This window comes from Fukomys damarensis, unplaced genomic scaffold, assembly GCF_012274545.1.
Source record: "Fukomys damarensis isolate Sample0158 unplaced genomic scaffold, DMR_v1.0_HiC HiC_scaffold_4, whole genome shotgun sequence".
NCBI classification, from domain to species: Eukaryota; Metazoa; Chordata; class Mammalia; order Rodentia; family Bathyergidae; genus Fukomys; species Fukomys damarensis.
The window spans coordinates 22,911,067-22,926,458 of NW_022900916.1; the positions used below are offsets into that span (position 1 = coordinate 22,911,067).

Consider the following 15,392-nt stretch of genomic DNA (forward strand, 5'->3'; position numbering starts at 1 on the left):
AAAAAAAAAAAAAAAAAAGAAAAGAGTTCCCATCATATACTAGGCATACTCATCATATATCAGCTAAATGTTGTTATATGTCCCTGTGCATAACATGGCCATGAGCAAAATGACATATCTGTACAAGTGGATTTCTGATCGGTTTTTACCTATTCTCTTTGGACTTCAATAAATGAGTCCTATTACAAAGAAGGGAGAGGTTGGTCATATCACATTTGAATTCAGAACAGAGCACCAGGGTTTACTACTCGCATCTGGCAGGTCTCTGGAATATGTGGCCATTTCTATGCCAGTCAGATAAGTTTGGAAGAAACACTTCAGTGAATTATATGCTATTTGCTTTACACAACATATGATTTATGAGCTTTCCTTGGGTAACATTATACTTTGAAATAGCTTGAATTCCTAACCTTGTTATGATTTGTATATGCTTGAAGTGTTTGAATACAGTGAACTGTGACATGATATTGCTGTCAGATCTTAACATACCATTCTCCATTCTGCTTTTGGCAGCTGTTTGATGGTGTAGATGCAAAAGAATTGAATGTACGGTGGCTCCGTTCCCAAATAGCCATCGTTTCTCAAGAGCCTGTGCTGTTCAACTGTAGCATCGCTGAGAACATTGCCTATGGTGATAACAGCCGCGTGGTGTCCTTAGATGAGATCAAAGAAGTCGCAAATGCAGCAAATATCCACTCTTTCATTGACAGTCTCCCCGAGGTAAGAAAACATCTGCAATCCTGCCAAGTAAGCCTAAATAGTTGTTGGGCCAAAGTGGTTGTTTTTATGTATCCCTTGAATTATACCAGTTATTCATTGCCAGCATCTAGCACAAAGTTAGTGTCCAAAAAAAACGTTTTTGAGATTTTCATGTAACTACTTTTTTCAATATTGGAATGCATTCATATTCCCTGAATTAGCTTTCACATCTTAATTCTTCCCCTTCTATTCATCTACACTCCACCTTGTCCACACCACCACTGAGCTCCCCTCTGGACTGCAGAAGGCTCATAATCTGCCTTGCAGGCTTCCCCTTTCTACCCCTTCTTCTTCCCAGCAACCAGAGGGATTCTTTACAGTATAAATTAGATCGTGTCCCTCCCGCCTCCTGGCTCCCCTTTGCACTCAGAATGAGTCCCGACTCCTCATGGGGCTGATGAGGTCTCTACAGTCCAGCCCAGCTGCCCTTACGGCTCCAGCCTTACTACCTGCTCAGTCTGCTGCAGCCACGCTATCTTCCGTCCCATGAGCATGCTAACTCAAGCCTTATCTCAGGACATTTGCCCATGTGGTTTCTTCATCCTGGATCTTCCTCTCTCTGGCTTTTTGTATAGCCAGCTCCTTGACTTCCAAGCCCTTTCAAATGCCACCCTTTGCAGAGGCCTTCCCTGGCCACCCTATTTAAACCAGTCCCCTCAATTGCTGGTCCCCATCACACTGTCTTCGGGCACTTATCACAGTCTGAACTTACCCTGAGAGTTTATTTACTTGTTTTCTGCCTCCCCTCCCCTCTGAAGTGTAGGAACCTTGGCTGCCTTTCCTGTTACCTTGATCTCTGTATTGGTTGCAACAACTGACACAAAACCTCAGAAAAATAAAAAACCTTGGGTTTAGTATAGTGAACACGGATAGTACACAGAGCTGTACACAGGGACAAGTAATTACACAGCTCTGAATGATTAAATCTGAGTGTCTGTATCTACAATACAAACAAAAACACCATCTTCTAATCAAAAACAAATGTGTATGAAGTTATACTTCTAAAGTGATTTTATAATCAATTTTAAAAGGAAATAGGAGTTTCACAACCAGTACATCAAACGATTAATGTAGACCTCTGTTGTTTGGTGGAGGCTAATGGTGAGCATAACCTCTATCATACTACCTTTAAAACTATCAGATCTTCCCTCTACAGCTTGGCTTCACATTAAATGATGCCTACAACTAGAAACAGGCCATTCATACAATTTCTTGGATTCTGGTAAGATTCTGCAGTACTAAATATACTGGAATGATTAACATATTTTCTTTAAATAATGCAGTGCTGTGTCTTTCTATGGCAGTTACCTTTTCTAACCAAGGTATTCTACATTATAAATTCACAGTCAGATGCTATCCACATAAACCTGATAGTGTGTTTTAATTTATGTAAAGTGCTATCAATTTCATATTTTTACCATTTGACTTTTATTCTTATATTACTATCTTTCATTCATTTCATTTCATATTTCTCAAATTTTCCAAAACTATACATGCAAAGATTTATTGTGCTTTTTTCAAATAGACTTTAAAACAAAAATGTTATTGACTTAGAAATTTAAAAATAATAGCTTACTTCTCAGTGTTTTTGTTTAACTTTAATTTACCTTCCTATCATTATTTCCAAAAAACAAAAAAAACAAACTGTAGAATCAACTAGAGGGAAATTCGGTACCAAAAAAAAAATCACGAATACTTAAAATCAGAGGACTGGGGATTTAGCTCAGTGGTTCCATTACCTGCCTTTCAAGCGCCTTTAAGGACCCAAGTTCGATCCCCAGTACCAAAAAAACTGAGTAAATAAATAAATAAATTTAAAGATTCCTTAGAAAAACCACATTGTTGTAATGCCTTAGGCTGGTACTATGGGTAAGACAAAGCTGCTCTCTTATGTTGATTCAGGTAAGGAAAATGAAGTGAAGAAAACAACCTTTCATCTTTCTAGCACTCTAGTAACAAAGTGCTAAACTCCAACATAATGCAGCGGGATGATATAGTCAGGCCATTTTACAGATAAGGATTTCATTAGCTTCCCTAAAGCTGTCCAGAGAATCGGTGTTGGAACTTGGGTACTTTGTGATGTACTGAAGTGGGATTGGGAAATTATGTAGGGTGGCTGTAGGTTACAGAGATGGAAACAAAATGCCCAAAGTGTCCAAAAGCAGATTCCAGTCTACCCAAAGGGCAGTCCAAGCAACCACCACAGCCAGGAAACAGAGTATGGATGTGACACTTAGGAACAAGTTACAACTCTCTCTACTAGGAATTTGGGGAAGAAAAATAAAAGTGAACTTTGTGATGTAATGTATTTCCTTTGAAAGAATCAATTTTCTAGACCACATAAATGGATTTAAGCATCCCCTCCTAATATAAGGCCACACAATCAATGTAAACCTAAAAAAACAAAACTGAAAGAAAAGTTCAGCTCTTCAAATAACACTGAATATAGAACATATCTCCATACTTCAAGCAGGCACAGGAAGAAAGTCTTCACACATTACACATCAAGATATTAATCCTCTTCAAATTAAAGTGATTGCCACACTTTTGCTAACTGAAGATATATTTTACCTTTATTTTTATGGATTGATCCTTCTGCCAAGTCCTCTTTACTCAAAATCTGCTTTTCCTATATTTATTCCCCTATGCTAATACTCATGCAACTGTTCACTCAATACACAGCTACTGAGCCTTGTTCTTTGCAAACCACTGGGCCATTATGTAGAGAAGATAGCCAAGACAAATAAAGTATAATTCTACATTGTTGAGATGAACATAAATGAACACATACACAAATTATTGGAATGCATCAAGAATGTAAACAAACTACTGAGTTCAGAGAGAGTGGCTCAGAGGCTGGCAGTTCAGACAGGCACTTATGGAATTTAGAGGTGACCTGAATATTGATCAGCTAGAACATCAGTAGTCAAGGATATAACAGAGCATTCTCTAAATGAGGCAGTAGATATGGTCCAAGTGGAACCATAGAGACAGAAACTACTTATGTGTTCACAGAATGATAAAGCAGTTAGACTAGGGAGTAGAACATAAAATATAATATTTGATGATCATGTTAAAGTATAACTGTATTTGAATACAAAGCAAAGATATTTTTACCTTGACAGTTTCTAAGGAGTCACTAAAGCTTTTTGAATAGGGAAGATGTCTGGCATTACATATCTATCGGGCATGAAAATGACAATATAAAATGACAGAGTTTGGGAGATCAGTTAGCTATTTCCAGGGATAGACAGGGTACATACATTTGTTATAAGGATATGTCACAAGCTCTGGACAGCCGTTCTACACACACCTCCTGAAATCAGGAAGATGTGGGGAGAAAGGCGGTTCAGTTGCACTCCTTCCCAGTACTAAAACAAAATGAACCACACATGAATCATCCACAGCACCTTCTGAGAGATTCTGCTACAAGATTCTCCTCTGGAAGGTTGTGCAGTAGGACTTGCTTTCTCAGTGGTGCTGATCCATCCATACATTCTTGTCTGGATCCCACTGATACATGTTCCTTAGACAATTTCCAAGTTCTACTAGAAAGCAGTGAGAAGTCATGAGGGGGAAGTAAAGTCAGTGGAACCGTCTAGAAAGCAAGCAGGAAACTGCTTTCCCCAAATGGACTGACCAGTCATGATTTGGGGGATCATGATGGCTTCAGGATATGAAATGTTCCTTAGTTACACTGCCATAGAAGGAAACATCACAGGAAAAAGTTATTAGTAAGTAAGGAGGGGATGTACTAAATGTCACCAAGAGCACTTGGTAGTAAGAAAAAGTAAATGGACCATGGCAAGATGCCATCCTCATCTGCAGGGAGGTGCAAGCCTCACTGACAACCACATCCTAGCATCTGCAGGGGGATGTCCCCAGAGGCTTAGCAGAAGCCAAAGGCAGAGAACTCCATTTCCTTGTTTTAAAATAGTTTGAATCATTTTGACCTGAAAATAGAAGGAAATATAATTTAATGAAAAAACTGTGTTTCCTGGGAACTTTTTCTTGCCAACAATTTTTTTCTTATGCTTTAATTTGAAAAACACCTCTGTAAAAGCATAATGGCAAAGGTTTGCTCTTTGGGATCAGATTAGATACTTAAATGGGGTGGTAGTATTTTCTACTCATTTAGCATTTATTCGCAACAAGACCCAGGAATAGATTCCAGCACTGGTTGAGACACAGATTTTCAAGAGTAGCAAAATTTGAAATATTTATATGATTCTCACTCGCAGTTGCCATGCTAATTTAAATAGCCAAGGTTTGATTTCTTAATTGCATGTTCCTATAACAGAAATACAACACAAAAGTGGGACTGAAAGGAGCACAGCTTTCTGGTGGCCAGAAACAAAGACTAGCTATTGCAAGGGCTCTTCTACGGAAACCAAAAATTTTACTATTGGATGAGGCCACTTCAGCCCTTGATAATGAGAGTGAAAAGGTAAGATCCTCTTCTTTCATCTGAAATACAATAACAGATATGAGCATGCAGTATCATGGAAGATACCCAGGTTTTTTGGGGGAAAAGAAAGTCCTAAAAGAATTGTAGTCATCAGGTCACCAGATCTAATGAAGGCATTGGCCTTAAATTCAGTAGGTATTTGGAGAGTAGGAGAGAGTTGGGACAGAGCGGATCTTGTCCTAGAAAGGTTTTCTCACTTGAATTGGCCTCATTATTGGACAGGGTCCAATTGTTGAAGTGTTTCTCCAATCAAGGAAAGAACCCTAGGGCCGGGGATTTAGCTCAGTGGTTCTCCATTGCCTGAGTTTGATCCCCGGAACCAAAAAAAAAAAAAAAGAAAGAACCCTAGAAAATTTTCTATTTTAATGTTATGCCAGTGATACCAAACCAATTAATAAAATAATCTATATGTGAAAAGAATAATCTGCACTTCAGTGTCCGAGCCTATTAGTTATTCTTCCTTCTCCAGAGTATTAACTTTATTGGAACAAGAAACAAGCAAAAAAGACATAAGACCATATGTCGACACAGTGTGCTCCTCTGATGTCTCGTTATGCTATGTCCTGGCCCCTGAAGTCATTTCTTGCACAGATAGGCACCTCTTTAGTAAACAAATACTGGTTATGTGGATGATAATCATTAGTGTTTATCAAGTGTTCCCTATATAAGGGGTGATCAACATATAGTTTAATTTTTTTTAATTATTGCAGTAAAAGACACAATGCCATTGATCTTTCTCACGTTACCTCCCCCTTGCTTCAAACACACTTATCTCACTGTTCTTGCCACTAAAGCAGTTCTGGAAGTCTCTTTTGTGAGTGTCATTCCAAGATGTGATCAAAAACATGGTGAATACTGCTGTTGAGCGGCATCCAGCCAACAGAAAGACAGGCTTATAAAATCATTACAGTATGTCCTTATCTACGTTGTTCACCAGACCTGGCACCATGCACCATCTGGTTCTTCCCCAAAATCGAAATGACCTGGAAAAGTCTACATTTTTAATTTTTTTAGGACATGGAAGCGGCTGAGACAGTACAACTAAAGACACTCCTGAAATAGGACTTTCAGAACTACTTTATAAAGTGGCTAGAGCAAGGGAATAAGTGCATCCAAAGGAGGGAGAGTATTTAGGGGAGTCAATGTGTCTTTTACTGCAATCATTTTACTTTTTCTTTTTTTTTTCTTTTTTTTTTTGGTACAGAGGATCAAACTCAGGACTTTGCGCTTGCCAGGCAGGCAACAGAATCACCGAGCTAAATCCCCAGTCCTTTACTATTTTTTTAATTTAAAAATTTACTACATCTTTCAATCATACCTTATATACTATTATACTAATTCTCATAATTTTGTGAATTTACTTCTTTTGCTAAAATGTCCATTTTACAGATTAGTGTTTGAAGGTTTAGGAAGGTAAAGTAACTTCCCTACATTCTCTGACTTAAGAATCCAAGAGTTGTGTAGGGGGTTTGGCTCAGTGGTTCCGCCACCTGCCTCACGAGCACAAGGGCCCAAGTTCGATCCCTGGTACCAAAAAAGAAAAAAAATTAAAAAAAGAATCCATGAGTTAAGGCACTCAGGACATTTGTGGATGACTGTCTTTCTTGTTTGGAAACCTAACATATCTGGGCTGCTCACTCAGAAAAATGAAAATACCTACATCTTATGGGGTTATTAAGCAAGGATTTCTATGAGATATCTAACACTGGTACAGTTTAATAAGTCTAAGAAGTATTGATTTTCACTATCCACTCCCGTTCTTCTACACATTATAACCTCATTGTGAACTGAAAGAAAATGAGCTGAACATATTAGACAATTCTACTCACATACAGAAATACTACTCTTCCTGCCCGGTGTGGTGGTGCACACCTATAATCTTAGCACTATAAGAAGATAAGGCAAGAGGATTACAAGTTTGAGTTCAGTTTGGATAATGTGGAAATTTAGAAGAAAAAAGAAAAATTGGACCTGGGATTTAGCTCACTGGTGTCACCACCTGCCTCGTAAGTGCAAGGTCCTGAGTTCAATCCCTGGTACCAAAAAAGAAGAAGGAAAAATTTAAAAGGGATGGGGATACAGTTCAGTGAGAAGACCCTGGTTTCAGTCCCAAATATTAATAAAAAAAAAGTAATACTTCTTGGCTTTGAGTTTGAAACTATTTGCTCACATATACAAACATTTAATTTTTATTCATTGTCACAGATGCTTTTCCAATTGAAAGTGCTAAAATATTTATAATTTATTTTTCTAGGTTTCTATTGGGTAGGGTAACTATTTCATAAAGTGGGGCTTTGGGAATAAGCAAAACAACAAAAAATGTTATTAGATTACCTTAGTGGATTTGACTCAAGCAAGCTTATTAACATGTGACCCAAACCAATGATCCATGCCTTGTCTCTTCCAGGCAGTTCAGCATGCCCTTGATAAAGCCCGGAGAGGGAGGACATGCCTAGTGGTGGCTCACAGACTCTCCACAATACAGAATGCAGATCTGATTGTGGTTCTGCACAATGGAAAAATAAAAGAACAAGGAACTCATCAGGAGCTCCTGAGAAATCAGGATGTATACTTTAAATTAGTAAATGCACAGTCAGTGCGCTGAGGCCGTTGAGTTAGCACATACTTTGATCTTTGTGTAATGCAAAGAAAGAGTACTTAGTAATGTCTTAGCCTGCTTTGATTGCTTTTATTGCACATATCAATGCCTAGCATCTTGCTACTCAAGTATAGACATGTTTTGTTCACATCTTTCCTTCAGATTTTTTTAAAACAGAAAATATGACTAATGATAATATCTGTATCCCTAGCTTTATAAAAATGTTACAGCATATTTGCTTGTAAAGCAGTTTTCCAAAAAGTGAATCCATTTCCTCATCAGTTACTGTTATAAAATAGGAAATATGTTCCCAGGGGTAAATTACCCAGTTATTAAGGCTGAAAGATTTTTGGCAAAGAAAGATGTGGCTGGGCCTGTGGCATTGCTCAGGAAGGTGTCCCTAAGTGGAATATGAAGACTTTTGTAGACGTGGCACAACACTTTGTGCTTATCCCTTTCTCCAGACCACAGGAATTGCTGTCTTCTCAGTATTTCTCTTAATAAATATCCACTGCTTCTCAAAATTCTATTATTTCTCTTTATTGGGGAGAGGGATGTAGAGGGACTACAGTGTAAAATTTCTGGCACATTCTATCTTAGTCAGTGAAGCGCCTGACATTATTCCAGGCTTTGAGTTTGGCAAAATAAATCACAGGCTCATCTGTTTGTGAACACTTATTTACTCAAAATAAAGGCTACTCTTACTGTGAGTGAAAAACTTTTTAAAAAAGCCTCTTTCTTATAAAATAATTTAAATTCTATATATACTTTATTATATAATACATGCATGATTACATGTTCTATGTAAATAACAATGCTAGTAAACTGAGTCACAGTTTCTATTTACTTCATACATAATGTCATTTGTGATCTTATCTTCATTCTTTTTTATTAGTGTATATTTGTGACACATAGTAGTTCTAATCATTCTGGACAACTGGCTTATAATTAGAAATGCATATTCATCTTTTCTTGATCACTTTTGATTCCTTCATTCTTAATTGTACTTCATTCCTTTTTATTCCTCAATGGCTAGGCCCTCTAATGTGCATGCTCTGAAATCTGTGGATACAATTAAAACCATTTATGTACCATGCAACTTTAAAAAAAAAAAATTGCAAAGGGCCGGGGATTTAGCTTGGCAGTTCGGTGGCCTGCCTTGCAAGCGCAAGGACCCAAGTTCGATCCCTGGTACCAAAACAAAATAAAATAAAATTGCAAAATAAATAATACTGAAGGCTGAGAACCTGGTGCATCATTTAGAAGCACTAACAGTGACCGCCTTATTGCTGTTTTGCTGTGCAGAAATATATAGCTCTTGGTCACCTCTCCTCCCAGCAAAGGAGAGACAGAAGGAAAGGGGGAAGTTGTCTGAATAGGCAGAAGAACTTGAGGGCAGGAGAATCCCAGGCACCAGTTCTGTGATTCTCCTGGATGGGTGAGAACCTGCAAAGTCTTCTTGCCCTTTGAGCCTGTTAACATCTGTCCCCACCTATAGAAGTCAGTTAAATACTTTCCTTTCTAATTAGTAGCCCTGCTAATTTTTATTTCTATTTTATTTCCAAAGACTTTAAGAATGTTCTGCAGGCACTGCCCACACTGGACCAAGCAACTATGCTGCAAACCAGGGTCACAAACAGTTTAAGAGGCTCTGTGGGGTGATCAGCCAATGAGGGTAAAAAATAAGTAAAGCAGAGACCAGATACTTTTTTTTTTTTTTTTTTTTTTTTTTATGTAGTCCAGGCTGGCCTCAAACTCATGATCTTCTCACATCAATCTTTCCAAGCATGAGCAACCATGCCTGGCTCAAGGCTAGATGCTTTTAAAAGTCTACCACAATTTTAAATGTTTAAATTTGCTGCACAGTTCTTAAAATGGTTTTTGAAATGTATCATTTTCATTAAAACAATGGTTTTAATGGAATAAAAGCATCTTGTTCCCAAGTTATTCTATCAGCTATGGGATAACTCAGATGAGCTCAAGATTCAGCAATATTTGTAAAAATTTTTTCAACGTGAATAATCATATACAAATACTTTATCAGTATTTTAAGTATGACTTTAATTCCTGTACTTTTTCTTAAAACATGGGACTCTGTAGCTGAAAAAGAAGCTAAATTATGAGCTGATAGTCTTAGAAGGAGGAAAAGAAAAAAGAAAAAAAGGAAGTGGCACACACCTATAATCCCAGCTAATCGGGAGCCTGAGGCAGGAGGATCATACATTCGAGGCTATACTGGGCAACCAGATGAGAATCTACCTCAAAATTAAAAAATAAAATAAAAAGGGCTGGGGACATAGCTCAGTGCAATGGTCCTGGACTCAGTCCATGAAAAAGGAAAGGAAGAGAAAGAAAAAAAGGAAGAAAATGCAACGGCACCTTAGCAGGTTTAAACCTGTTTTGATTTTTTAATTATTTATTAAACCTCTCTTTAACTATTAAATAAATATATATGTAGGTTTATAGTTCACAACTTGTATTAACTAAAGAGCTTTGAACAAAAATGCCCGATTATTTCAGACACCAAATCATATAAGATGTATTAACTCCCTATGGTGCCTTGGACATAGGTAGATATTCAGTAAATAGTAGGCAATCCAGTTCAAAAAGACATGTCATAGGAGGTATGCATTACTGATCCTTTCATAAAGAGCACATACTTTCTAAAACGATGGCCTGATGGGCTACGATTATTTTGCTTCAATAATCATGTTTCACTATCTCTTTGTCATGGGTGTTTTGGGCCATCAGTGACCCACTAGTAGCTTGCTTCTACTCAAGGTTACTTTAAGTACCCAGAACTTTTTCTTTCTTCTGTAAGGCAATTTTAATTTTAGCCAAATTAATTTAAACTAATTTTAGATATTTATCATAGAGCATCAATTGGCTTAATTTTGCAATAATTGGGTACATGAGCATTCATTGCTTAATTTCTTTTAGATTCTTATGGGTCTAATTTCCTTCAAGATTTAGCTACACTAAGGCTAGTCTCAATGTCTTCCAGGCCAAGAAAATACTGATTTCTGCCAGTCAACTACTTATTCCAACTGCTCTTTACCCAAATTTGAGCGTCCTTGACCTTGCTTCTCTATCTCTAGGGAGACAGAGTTACAAAACAAGAGACAAGAAGGATGAAGCATGAGGAAAAAGCTAGCCCAGAAAATTCTAAATGTAATGAAGGCACCTGTCCAGAGAGGTGTTGCCGTAGCTATCCAGGCAAGACCACATCCGTATCCTACGACCCACCCTTCCTTCCTAAGCTAGAGGGCTGTTCAGTGAGTCTTAAAATAAATGAAACACCGGTGAAGGTACCAGTGCAATAAAAGCAATTTAACAAGGATAAAGTATGACACAGATGTCAGTGAAAAATACCGACAATGTCACACCTGTTTTATAACTACCCAGGCCAGCCTGTCATGAATCCTGCCACTCCTTAAAACAAGTTGTGGGATGCTCAACTGTGAGGTCAACTTGGAGCTGGGTGAAGAAACTGATCTTCAGCCTGCTGCATGTGTCAGTTTCACAGTATGCCTAGCATGCCATAGGCTTTGCAGATGACCTACGCTGTGAAAGTATTTTCTATGTTAGTGTCAACAAGTCTTGGTTCTGAGCTCTTATTCCAAGAGTTTGTGAAGTGGAATCACTGACTGATTGGAAAGTTCACTTGTAAGAAGCAGTCAGAGGAGGAAACTAAGGAAAACCGGAAATGGAAGACTGGGGATAGATTTGGAGCATGCATAAGCTTTCAAGCCTTTATTTATTTCACTATCAGTAATAATAATTACCAGAAATGTAAAAGCTCATTCAAAAAATATGATGATAAAAACTGGTTCAAGTACCCCATAGATTACCTCAAAAAATGTGTCTCCTTTTAGCAAAACATACTGATAAATCCTGTATTACTTTCCTCTTCCTACTGTAACAAATTACTACAAACTTGGTGACTTGAAACATGTTTATTATCTTATAGCTCTGGAAATCAAAAGTGTAAAATCAGTCTGTATGCTAAGGTCAAAGGCTTTGTTCCTTCTTGCAGTTTAAGACAAGAATCTGTGCCCTGTTCCTTCCAACTTTGAGATGCTTCCAAATGGCCTGCATCCCTTTGACCTCTGCTTCTTTGATCACATCTCTATCTTTTCTGCCCCTACCCCTCCTCTCCTACTCTTACAGGGACCTCTGTGATTATACAGGGCCATGCGGGAGATCCAACAAAACCTTCCCATCTCAAGAGTCAGACACAATCACATCTGCAGAGCCTTTTGTGCCAGGTCAGGTAGTATACTGAGGACATTTGGACCTTTTGGGAAGGCCAGTACTCATCCTGCCACAAAGCCTAACTCTAAGCTCTTACTCCACGGAGATGAGTCAAATCTTTCACAGATTTGCATTGAGAACACCTAATCCAACATCACCCTTATGTACAAGAGAGCAAAAGCTCTTGTATTTTGCCTCGAAGCCTATGCTTTTTTGAATGCAACATGCTACCTACTCTTACTCTTGTACCAGGACTTAAAGGTGTTTTGCCCTTTTTCTCTTCACTTTTGCTATCAGATTCCACTATTGTTGCCATTGCCTTTTATCCTGGGACTAGATTTATTAATTAGAAGCTTATACTAAATTCTATTTAACATCCTTAACCTCTTTTTTCTAACTCTATAAATTACACATAGAAATAACATTTTGATATTGTAAATAGAAGAGTTTTCATACACTACTGACTTGGTGCACTTTCTAATTTTCTTTTTAAAAAGGTGGAGGCTTTTTTTTTTAGGGGGAGCAGAATTGGGAATTGAATTCAGAGCCTTACACATGTTAGCCAAGCACTCTACCATTAAGAAACATCCCCAGCCCTCCAAAACCTTAAACTTCTGCTAATATATTTTTGTGAAATTTTGTATACTGCATATAGTAAGCATTTTATATGTACTAATTTAGTCCTCATAAGATCTCTCCAACGGCAGATATAATTAATATTATTTCTCTTTAAAAAAAAAAACAAGCTGAGCATGGTGGTACATACCCAATCTCAGAACTGTGGGAGGCGGAGGCAGGAGGAGCACACATTCCAGCCAAGTCTAGGTAATTTAATGACTAGTGAGGCCCTGTCTCACAATAAAAAATAAAAAAAGTCTATCAATGTAGCTCAGTGGCAAGGCCCCGGGTTTAATCAATACCACAAAAAGAAACAAGGAAAGGATGGGGGAGGAAAGAGGGAGGGAGGGAACAAGGAAAGAAGGACAAGAGGAAGAAAGGGAAAAGAAAAAAGGAGGAAGGGAGGGAAGAACTTAAGGAAACTAAATAATTTATGAGCGCTTAACTCTGGGATTCAAATTCTTATCTTTCTCACATTAACTATCCACCCCCCAAAAATACTCTGGAAGAAGGGTGAGTTCAGCTAAAGGTGTGAGATGTTTTCCTTTAGTATTTACTTATATGTATTAGTGCTGGGAATTCAGATACTTTATATATACATGGGAAAAATTAGAGAAATGAGAACACAGACTAAGAAAAATGCAGAAAGGTGTGCATTTGTTTGACAAAAGCATAGTATTCCAGCTATAATGTCTATGGAAATATTTTGAAAAGCATCACCAATGCACTTGAGTTGGCTGGGCATGTTTTCTTAATAAATTAAACTTAATTATCCAAGCACAGTTTAACCTTACTAAAATGTTTCCTTTTAAAACTGCATGTGGATCTGCTTAAAGAAGATTTTAGTTGTTTTGAGATTTCAGAAAAGTAGAAGTTAGAATATTGGATATTAAAAACTATAAATTAATACATTATTAGACTGAGGGAAAGAATGGTCTAGTAAACTGATTTATGTTTTTGTAGGTATAAATGATGGAATTACATTACTTATAAGCCAAGTAAAAATTTGCTATTCTATTTCATCATCAGCTTTATTGCATTGCAATAATATAATATATGGCTGAAATAGTTTCTGCCCATTTGTAAGGCAAGAACACATTCTAGGAAGAGGGTTGAAGGTTTAAATTACCAAAACATTCTAGACAATTGTGAAGCAAAAAGAGAGAATACAGGGAGGGAAGGAGGGAGGACAGAGACTGCTTAAAAATAAGCAATAATAAAATACACTCTAGCATCAGCTTAACACTGGAAGGAAAATATATTCCATCATCAAATCCTCAAAAAATCTAAAAATGAGACCAAAATTTAAATTCCTAGTCCCAAAGCCTGAGTTCATTAAGAATTACACTTTTGCCTAGTTTCATAAATTCCTCTAATCCTCAATTCCTAGAGGCAAGCACCCAGGGGGTTCATGAATGCCAAATCACCCAAAAAAGAAAAGCCTAGCTCTCAGAGGACAGTACAGATAGGAGGCCAAAAGAAACAAGAAGCAGGGGGTGGGTCTTGGAGACTCAGAGCAAAATCAGCCCGACTCCCAAGAGTGGAGAAGGAGGATCTCCAAAGTAACTAAGAGAAGGTAAATGCTTTCTGAAGAATACCTCTGGAAAATCCATGGGAATACTAAGAAATGCAGACAAGAATATAAAAATGGAATGTTTCTAACATTTATAATAGTACTAAAATCAATAATATAAAATAAGCTAGAACTACTAAAAATAAATTCACATTCATTGAGCACTCATCTGGCAGGCTCAATAAATGACTGAATCTTGTCGGCATTTTTTTATTATTCTTATCTCACCAAATTGGGAAAGTGAGGCACAGAGCAGCTAAGAAGCCTTTCTAAGATGAAATACCACGGAAGTAACAGGAGGAGGACTCAGTCCACACACGGCTCCGCAGCTCACGTTCGGCCCCCATTACCCCTCTAACTGGGAATCGGGAATGCGGAGGGACATACTTTTGCTGTTCGCCTTCTGCTTTCACTCAAAAATACTGCACAAAGGGTACATGGCTCCTCTTTGGTTAACACTTTGTTGTGAAGCCACGTTGTTTTTCTCACCCTTTAAAAAGTTCTCGTACACAATTCAGTTATAATTCGGAAGAACTGCAAATGCAGTAACAGCACGTTTTCCCTATAACTCTCCAATCTTTCTTACCCAAACACACACACAAATGTAGAGGCAGACCGTACCCTGGTATCTACACAGATTGTCTCTCCCTGTTGAATCATCACTACCGTCTTTATTTTCAGGACGTTTTATCATACTTCCTTTGTTCCATCTTCAGCCCCCTTGCTGATACATCATTTCTTGCTTTGGTTAACATCAATAGGATCTTGATAGCAGTATCTCCAAAAACTAAGGCAGATTTACAGTTCTGAACTGAGAAAAGAAAAAAGAGAGTACAAACACCTGCTCTGGGTGAAGTATTGGCTAAGATGGAGTTACCAAAAGTGATTAAGGTTTGCTCTACTGAGGCTCCTATTCATGTGAATGACTTTCCAAACATCAGTTCATGCCTCAAGTCATGAAATGGTTTTAAAATCATGGTGTTGAAAGATGGCTTATAAAATTGTATATTCCCATATATGGTGTTCCCATATACGGCAGAAATCATTATAGCATTAACCTAGACTTGATTAAAGCATTTGATAAATTATATCACAAACTCAGCTTAAAGAGAACCAGCCAG

General features: G+C 37.7%; 1 protein-coding gene across 1 annotated transcript in view; it reads left to right on the forward strand.

The window, feature by feature from the left end:
• Abcb5 (ATP binding cassette subfamily B member 5) overlaps positions 1-7,832 on the forward strand; it is an 87,571-nt gene extending 79,739 nt beyond the window's left edge. Inside the window, exons 25-27 of the mRNA XM_010641096.1 lie at positions 514-720; positions 5,060-5,206; positions 7,635-7,832. Of these exons, the coding sequence (XP_010639398.1) occupies positions 514-720; positions 5,060-5,206; positions 7,635-7,832 (552 nt within the window). The remainder of the gene's footprint in view (positions 1-513; positions 721-5,059; positions 5,207-7,634) is intronic.
• The last annotated feature ends 7,560 nt before the right edge of the window (positions 7,833-15,392 follow it).